Source organism: Macrobrachium nipponense, chromosome 34 (assembly GCF_015104395.2).
Source record: "Macrobrachium nipponense isolate FS-2020 chromosome 34, ASM1510439v2, whole genome shotgun sequence".
In the NCBI taxonomy this organism is placed as follows: Eukaryota; Metazoa; Arthropoda; class Malacostraca; order Decapoda; family Palaemonidae; genus Macrobrachium; species Macrobrachium nipponense.
In genome coordinates, this window is record NC_061095.1 from 14,229,853 (window position 1) to 14,239,852 (window position 10,000).

General features: G+C 35.2%; 1 protein-coding gene across 4 annotated transcripts in view; it reads right to left on the reverse strand.

Moving 5' to 3' along the window:
- LOC135207923 (rhophilin-2-B-like) overlaps positions 1–10,000 on the reverse strand; it is a 226,204-nt gene that overhangs the window by 21,153 nt on the left and 195,051 nt on the right. For all 4 annotated transcript variants that reach the window (XM_064239871.1, XM_064239874.1, XM_064239872.1 and 1 more), the window contains one exon: positions 3,408–3,523. In XM_064239871.1, coding sequence (XP_064095941.1) covers positions 3,408–3,523 — 116 coding nt within the window. The remainder of the gene's footprint in view (positions 1–3,407; positions 3,524–10,000) is intronic.

The window sequence follows — 10,000 nt, forward strand, 5'->3', positions numbered from 1 at the left end:
AGGTTAACCAAGAAAAACTAATGTGAAACGTTTAGGTGTTACGTCGAACACCTTATTCTGAACGTTCTTTCCCGTGCTTAAGCAAAATTAGCAACTGTACGAATGTAAATAACCTATATATGCTTGCAAAAGCACCAGAATATATTCAGACATAATAGAATATGTCCCTAAAAAAACACGAACATATGAAGAAAGATATTTAGACAGAATAGAATATGTCCCTAAAAAAAACACGAACATATGAAGAACGATATTTAGACAGAATAGAATATGTTCCTAAAAAACCGAACATATGAAGAAAGATATTTAGACAGAATAGAATATGTTCCTAAAAAACACGAATATATGAAGAAAAAAGCGACGTCCAATAAGAAGGAAATGAGAGAGAGAGAGAGAGAGAGAGAGAGAGAGAGAGAGAGAGAGAGAGAGAGAGTCTCCTGGTGTCAAAAAGGAAATAACCCAAACACCGAAGAGAGGGAGATTCGACGGTCATTACAGGAAGTCCCTGTAACGGTCGGCGGCGCCTCAAGAAAGGAGGACCCACAGGGCTGCCATACATAACCACAGTTCTCGGCTCCGGACCTCAAAAATCAACAGGGAAATTCCTTTTTCCACACCGGAAGGGAAGTTGAATCTGTTTCCAGAAGGTACTTAGCAACATGAGTCGTTCGTTGACTCTTCGCCGTCTGACTTTGATTTCCCTACATTAAAAGCCATTACACGAAATATATAAATTAGGCCTACAGACAATTAAATTAAGTTCAGGTGACTTTAATCTTCTTCGTTAATATTATCAGAGTTGCAATTTCAACTACTGGCGAAAATGAATATAATTCGTTAATTTTATGAGATATAAAATTTCAAAATATAAATTTTTATTTTAAACAAGATGAAAATCATTACGAATTGAAGCACACATTAGAAATTAAACCACATGAATAAAACGCACACAATTGAATTCCGATTTTGAAAGTAATCGCAATAACAATAGGAGGAAGACCACACACTACAACGGGAACTACATTAAAAATTAAAATCGACATTTCCAAGAGTCCTTTGAGGCTATGATTATTTCGATGTCAAATTTATGAATCATTAAAAAAAATAATTTAAAAAATATAATATAAAAAAGAAACTGTTCTTAGATTATTTTCTCATCCACAATTTTACGTGAATGCATTCTGAACTATCCAAATTTCCACACCAATTGGCAACGAGATTTATTTATGGTGATTAAGGTTCTCACGCTTCTACTTGTATTCAAAAGAAAATATATTTTTATGGTAATATTAAAAAACTCTCTCTCTCTCTCTCTCTCTCTCTCTCTCTCTCTCTCTCTCTCTCTCTCTCTCTCTCTTTGTGATGAATGAGATATCGGAATCTCTAGAACATACTTCTTCCTTGATTAGTTTTTTTTTTAAGAACCTAGGTCCTTTTTACTGCAATATGAACTTTGAAAAAAAATATTTTTCCTTGAAATTGTTAACAGTTCTGACATTTTTTTTCCTTAAAAAAATAGATCAATAGGCGTGATTCGACGCACGTATCTCCCACCTCATGAAACAAAAAACTCAAATTTGCTTTCATTAGTTTTTTGTGAAAGGTAAAAACTCAGACGAAAGACGACATAAAAACTGCACCTTCGCCGAAGCAGTTTCCAGACCAGTAGGCCATACGGGTGTCCTTACGAGTTTTACGATGACCAGTACTCTATCAATCCGGGCATCCTTGGCACGATGTTTACTATGTCTGCACATCTCCCAAATAAAGATTATATGGAGGACCCACAGTAAACAGCCTTGACACTCGCCTCTCCTACACATCCCACAGCCCTCAATCCCTTAACTGAACTCCCATGCCTCCTACCTACCACAATCCTCAACCCCTCAAATAAGCTTCCATGCCTCCTACCTCTCATAATCCTCAACTTTTCAACTCAAATCTTATGCCTCCTACCTCCCTTAATCCTCAACCCCTCAATCACCTAATATGCCTCCTAACTCCCACATCTAACCCCCGCAATCCTAAACCCCTCATATCAGCTAATATGCATCCTGCCTCCCACAAACCTCACCTCCTCAACTCAACCCCATACCTCAACCCTTCAACTTGCAGCTCAGCCATCCCACCCAACATACTCGGCCGAATCAGTGGGTCCCCCCTAAAAGGGACGCTCCACCCGGCAAAGGTATGCGAGGCATTTCACAAAAATGCATAAATCTTCAACTAATGATTATGGTGGTGTCGAATGGCAGGCGTGAAGGTCACTTTCCGGCGCGATTCTGCTCTGGAAGTTTACCAGACCTCGACGGGTTTAGGTCGTGAATTAACAGGCCATGTGAGTATGAGGTGCATAAATGCACCGTCGGTAACCCAGTAACGAAATGGAATGTGAATACACAGGTTCAGTACTCAGCATTTATTTGGATTAGGTATTCAAATTTGTACATTTAGAAATACAATACCCAAAATTGTCAAGGAATTCAAGCTTATAACTTAGAAAACATGTGAGTATTTCTCAGCCTTAGGTGTGTGTGTGTGTGTGGTTTGGGTGGTGTTTGTGTGTGGGTGGGGTGTCGGTGTGTTGTGTGTGTATATATATATAACTATATTATATTCTATCTATTATATATATATAATATCTATTTAGTATATATATATAATATATTCCATGATTTATTCACAGACCCAGGGATGTAATTGAGTAACGAGTCCGTTGAACTGGAACAAGAATAAAGGGCGTGGAGCTTGCAATCTCACCCCTAAAAATTACTCTGAGATACCGAAAGGGTACGCCTCTCTGACGTCACCCCCCCCCCCCCCAGAAGTGGGGAAACGGATGTAAGGTTAAAAATGATCATTATTATTATTTTTCTTCCAACAGCCCCCTCAGAAATCCCTGAAATTAAGAGTAATACCGTACCTTTCCTTCATGACAGTTGTCAAACCAGTAATTGGCAATACTTCAGCAACTCTTTATATAATCACGATCCATATAATCTAAATTACTTATCTCGTTTATTACTTGTAAGGAACACCATGCAACCTCTTACGTTGCGCAGACGAAAGATACCGAGAATGATTCACGCTCGCGTTGTGTGTGTGTGTTTAACTTTTCCCTAAGAAGACTTAACGTAATCGATTAAAAAGTACATGGAAGACTGGAGTCGTATGTAAAAGTTAACACGTATTACCACCACAACCTTTTTTTTCTTACGTCACAACTACATCTACTATACATGAGAACAAGCCACCTGCATCATCGCCATGTTGGGCATCCCACACACAAAAAAAATAAAAATAAAAAATAAAAAAACTAGCATCCTTTTGCGTATCACCTTAACACAAAAATAAAAAACAATCCTAGCATCCTTTTTGCGTATCATCTTAACACTACTCGTACTCACTTGTAGAGGTTCTCAGCGCCAGCTCGCAACATGAGTTCCTTGTTGATCTCTTGGTTGAGTTTGGAGCGTCTGTTTTGTAGTTTTCCACGGCATGTCTGTAAACGCGGATCTGAGCCCTGGAGGAAGAAACAGAAGAGAAGGGTTAGACATTAAGATTAATTTTGGCTGGGGTACCTGAATAATAATAATAATAATAATAATAATAATAATAATAATAATAATAATAATAATAATAATAATAATAATAATAATGACAATTAAAGCCACAGTAGTGTTAAAAATATATTTTTGCACAACGCTAAAAATTACTAGTTCAATAATAATAATAATAATAATAATAATAATAATAATAATAATAATAATAATAATATAATAGTGTTTTATTAAAAGTAATTGCTGCCTCAGCTGCATTAATTTTATATAGGTTTTTCTCTATTTTCCTATGAGAAAACAATAATTAGGAAAAGAGAGAAGAACCCATATAAAATTAATACAGCTGAGGGTTTATACTTCCAATAATTAATAATAATAATAATAATATAAATAATAAATCAATATAATAATAATAATAATAAGAGGATGAAGATGAGGATGATAAAATTTGCAAAGTAAATGTAGAAAATATATAAATCTATAGGCCTTAAATATAATTGCTGAAAAAGTTGCAGGCGAGAGAAAACACTTTGAAAATAGTCCCATGCTTTTAGACTTTAAGTTTCCTCTTTCCCTCCATATCCCTACGCCCTGTTCTATCCCCCCCCCCCCCCCCCCCAATCAGGCGCCGCATAAAAAAAAAAAAAAAAAAAAAAAAAAAAAAAAAAAAAAAAAAAAAAAAAAAAAAAAAAAAAAAAAAAAAAAAAAACAAAAAAAAAAAAAAAAAAGAAAAAAAAAAAAAAAAAAAAAAAAAAAAAAAAAAAAAAAAAAAAAAAAAAAAAAAAAAAAAAAAAAAAAAAAAAAAAAAAAAAAAAAAAAAAAAAAAAAAAAAAAAAAAAAAAAAAAAAAAAAAAAAAAAAAAAAAAAAAAAAAAAAAAAAAAAAAAAAAAAAAAAAAAAAAAAAAAAAAAAAAAAAAAAAACCCTTATAAAAAAAAAAAAAAAAAAAAAAAAAAAAAAAAAAAAAAAAAAAAAAAAAAAAAAAAAAAAAAAAAAAAAAAAAAAAAAAAAAAAAAAAAAAAAAAAAAAAAAAAAAAAAAAAAAAAAAAAAAAAAAAAAAAAAAAAAAAAAAAAAAAAAAAAAAAAAAATAAAAAAATAAACAAAAAAAAAAAAAAAAAAAAAAAAAAAAAAAAAAAAAAAAAACGCAAACGAAAACTTGCAAGATTCTGGTTTACCTTAAAAGAAAATATTTGATCCAGCACGACAATTTCCATTTTTGAGCGTAATGAATGAATTAAAAACAGTCGTGATGACTGCAAAATCCTTCACGTAAGCTTATTAAATAAACAGCAAAAGCGTACAAATGATAAGTACGAGCTATTTCAGAACGTAACCTGACCCCTGTTAGTAGGTGCGCTGGACAAGGTCACAGGTAACACTGCAGGCCAATTATTCTCTTATCAAGACATTAGCAACTTAGGAGTCACTTTCACTGTGCCATGTGACTAGCAACAGCTGTAAGTTACTCTCTCGATTAGACCCTTGCTTTTCTATATTTGTGGTAGTCTTGAATAGAAATATTTTCACGCGAATATGATGGTAAGTTTCATTTGTCAGTTTCAACCTCTGCATGAATATACAAGCAAAAATTAGTGCCTAATTGAACTGCAATTCAAAACAAGTTATTTGACTAAACAACTTTTGGGCGACCCATATAGTCATATTGAAAATCCATTCGCACAATCGGAGAAAGAGTAAAAGCTTGACTTGCAACGGTTTCACCACCCCACCAACTTCTGTTCAAGCCAATGGCTCTATATGAAAAAAAGCAGAAAAGAGAAAATCCTACACGATATAAAAACACAAAGCATGGAGTTTCATAGTAGTGGACTTACAAGCAGCAAGAAAACATGATCTGTATTTACAAACACCAAATTATTTAAACTCAGCAACAGGACGTGAAAGCAAATATAAGCTCTCTCCTCCCTGCTAAGAAAATTCCTCCGAAAGTGCTCCCTCACATGTGGCCATTCCCGTACATTCGTATGGGAAAATAATAACACTAAAAAACGCCAATATTCTCAAACAAAGGAAAGTCATGACATGGACGAAAGACTGGTGACAAAGGTGATGCTTTCCCATTGAAACAGCTTCTCAGTGTAGTTCTCTGTTGAAGACATTTTATATATAATATATATATATATATATATATATATATATATATATATATATATATATATATATATATATATAGATGTAATAGCCAGGATGCCTTCCTAACTTCACAAATTCTTTGCTCTTTTTTGGATGCGCTTGTCACTACAGAGCCTCGAAATCCAACTTCAAAGAAATATGAAAAGAAATCATGATGTCCGGTAGCGGGAAACCAACCCACGATACATATAAATATACACACACACATTTCTGAACCTACATGCTCAGTCTACTCAAACTGACAGATGACAACAAGCCTCCTCAAAACCTTGGGATGCTTCACAGTATTAGTCTTACTCTAGTTTCCCTTGCCTGAAAGCAAGGAGCGTTTAAGGCGAGGGCTCCGTCTGACAGGATTTAGTATTATTAAGTATAAGTATATAATACAGTTGAGAGTTCTTCATACATATGTATATTTATAAAAAGAAACACACGTATACACGAATATACGCTCCTGCTTATAAGTTGGCCAAAATCTTAGTACCTCTATTTTACCCTCTTTCCAGAACGAATTATATATATATATATATATATATGTGTGTGTGTGTGTGTGTGTGTGTGTGTGTGTGTGTGTTCTTCATAAAACTTAAAAAATTTCATTCTCATGGTAATGCAACCAAAATATACTTTAGTCAAATACTGCCCATAATATAAATCTTCGCCGCACACACGCGCGCGCGCTCAAACCTACATTCCAGCCCTCATCATCACAGGAAACGAGCGACCAGGAGATGAAACCTCCCTCCTCGCCATCCCAAGAAGGAAATCGTTCCCCAAAGCCTTAGAAGAGCACCCATTCAGAACTAATGAAGCCATAAGAGACATGGACGTATATATACTCACTCGGAAGGCGGCACATCTACTACGAGAGGTGTCTCCTCGCTCGCCATCACTCTCGCCGCGTTAACCCACATTGCAAGGCTGAATATAGACTATATAGACTATATAGTTACTATAGCATCACGGAATACTCGTTCGAGCTCATTTCTCGTCTCGGCTTTCAACGGAGGTGGAATGTACGAAAGTATATCACTCATTCGATTCTGGCTTCGTAGACTTTTGTATTGTTTTAAACAATTGGTGTAGATTGTTTGCGTGTCATGCACTGATGCAAGTGCTTTGAGAAAGCTAGCATTCCGCGTACGTTCTCTAGAACGTAATTACGAAATAACTTACGTTTAAATGCGATCATCTTATTCACTTGCTGGTCCTAATGGTGTGCTGTTAACCCAAGATGCAATAAACTTTCGTAGAAACTACGAGTGTATCCAGAAATTTCACCGTGCATTTTTATGGGGGTGGGGGGTGTCATGGATAAAAATTTGGCTATTTTGCTATTTACTTCAAGTAAATATCCGCACTACAAAGCTGGGATGTCTGTTTATACGACAAACCAAACGCAAACTATATACACATGCTTATATAGTGTCATTTACGTGACTATAATTACAAAATTTGCAAAATATTTTACTATCTGTAGAATTTTTGGGTGACACAACAGGTCTAAAAATATTCCTGACTGATTCACTAAATAATGTCCAGTAAAAAAAAAAAAAAAAACAAAAAAAAAAAGCTTCATTACTCTCTATCATTTAAGGTAATTAAAACAAACGCAATTCATTTCCTTTCATCCCAATTCAAGTGACTGGAAGAACCCTCTCCATCTTAATTCGACCAGTTACGTGACAAAGGCTCTCAGGAATGCAGCCCAAAAACAGCCTTGTTACTCAAGCGACGTGACGAAAGCTTTGGAAAATCGCCCAGTCGTGAAAACGCGGTACAGTTCCACAGCTCTCCACTACTACTTCGGATTCTCAGTTTGGCGAGAGCCAGTCAGCGCCTTAGATTCTCATTTGGTACAGAGGCAATCAATCTCACGCTTTTTGTCGGCGATTACAATACATAGCGCTCGCTAAATATAGGAGAATTCTGGTGGTCAGTGAGTGCTTTCAGTGAATGCTTTCAGACTCTAGTTGCTCGTGTGATGCATGCATGCAATGCCTGCCAACGGGGGCAAGACTGGACACCCCCTCCAAGACAAACCTAACCTACAAATAATCGTTAAGTCATCTTCGGACGCGGCAGATGACGCGCCACTGCGAAGTCCAAAATTCCATTCGAGAGAGAGAGAGAGAGAGAGAGAGAGAGAGAGAGAGAGAGAGAGAGGAGAGAGAGAAATTCAATAATGATTTTTGAATGACTCATCGGTTCACAATATTTGCATATCTAATTTTCCCTTCTAATTATTTTTGACAATCCATTTTCTATCAACATTAATGTCATGTATTTGCTGAATTTCACCACACTGAGAACTTCTAGTTTATGAGATTTTTTTTTCCTAGATCAAATTCCTCATAACTTTAATCTTGACACTTTACCTTTTCTGTCACACTACTTGCGTATCTCTTACATCCATCCTTCTAATCGTTCATCTCTCATCTATTCCTTCTCCCAATCTCTCACTCATTTACTATTTTCTCACCAAGCCTAAGTTGAATGTCTCCCATGGCTGTCTCAACAGTAGCTCTTCTCTCTCTCTCCAACACGCAACATCGTCAGATTGTCTTGTACAAATACGGCATTTGAACAAATAAAAACGTTCGGGTCTGTTGGGTGGGAACAAACGCTGCGCGCATGCTTTTTTTTCCTCTCTTTTTTAAGAACCTTACATTTCCAAACCTTTTCTAACAATGCAAGATGTATTCGTGTGCATGAATAATATTGCATGGCAGTAGGAGACCAGAATCACGTGAATGAAATGTGCTTGTTTTGGTATGCTGGTTGTTAAGTCGAAGTTTGCATGAATAATCACAGAAAACTTCAAATTCGCTTTGCTTGGTGATTCGATAACAGCAACGCCTATGATGATGATAATAATAATAATCCAAAGAAAACTCATAATCACATGAATCAATAAAATGGAAAAGTAAATCCACAATAATATGTCTGTTTGTATTTTAAATAACAAGATGAAACAGACATTTTATGGATTTACTTTTCCAATAATAATAATAATAATAATAATAATAATAATAATAATAATAATAATAATAATATTATTATTATTATTATTATTATTATTATTATTATTATTATTATTATATTAGACTACTGTCATCGCCGTAAGCAGCATTAAATATATACTAAGCAATATTTACCAAAATACCAAATATCTACTAATGATGATGACAATCAACTTCCCTTCGATGTTACAATCACTACAATCACAACACTTACAAACAACAATAACAACAAAGAACAACGTCGTCAACATCAAGAAAAACTACAGAAAAAAACTGAGAGCGAGATTAATCGTCATAAAAACAATAATAAAAAAACAACAACAATAATAATTCACCCGACGAACCGTCCAAGCGAATCATCACAGAAGCGTCCAAAAGACCGGTGTGGTAGGTTGGGGAGGGGGAGAGGGCGAGAAGGGGGGGGGGGGGGGGGGGAGGGGGGGCGGGAGGGGAGAGGGAGAAGGGGAGAAGGGGAGTTTGTTCATCCGGTCACAGGACCTGGCCGAAATTCAATACCTGACCTTGAACAGGCCCAGCTACTCTACTTTCAAATAATGGGAGTGAGTTATTATTATTATTATTATTATTATTATTATTATTACTGTGGCTCGGCGAGTTGGTAAGGTTTATGCAACGCGTTCGTGGATTCTGCACGAATGACTGCGAATAAATTCGAGTTTACTTGCGAATTAGTGAAAATAAATTCGAGTTTATTTGCGAATGACTGTAAATGTTTTCCGAGTTTATTTGCTAAAGATTGCAAATAAATTCGGCTTTGTTTGAGAAAGACTGCAAATCAATTCGAGTATATTTGCGAACGAATGCAAATAAATTCGAGTTCATTTACGAATGACTGCAAAATATTCGAATATAACCCGAACCTGGCATATCATTAATGAATTCATCACTGATAAAAGCAAAAACACACAGGGCAGATCAGACCTTGGATGGATGACCCCCAAAAGAAAGCCAGTGGCTAGTAATAACGTTATCCAAACTTCATTCAATTCTTAAAAATTTCATTGAAAACCTCTGGAGTCCAGTATGACTGGCAATGGGTCACATGGAGGATAACAGTGTTTACCTGTTTCGTTCGTAAAGCACATACGCAATACGTATAACATCATTATAACGTATAATTAACAAGAAAATAAACTGAAAATATCTACAATTTGACAGGAATGCAAACGCCTCCAGAACTACGTTTGGAGAATTAAGTTAAATTAACATAAAATTAATATGCGAATGAAAACTAAAGTAATCG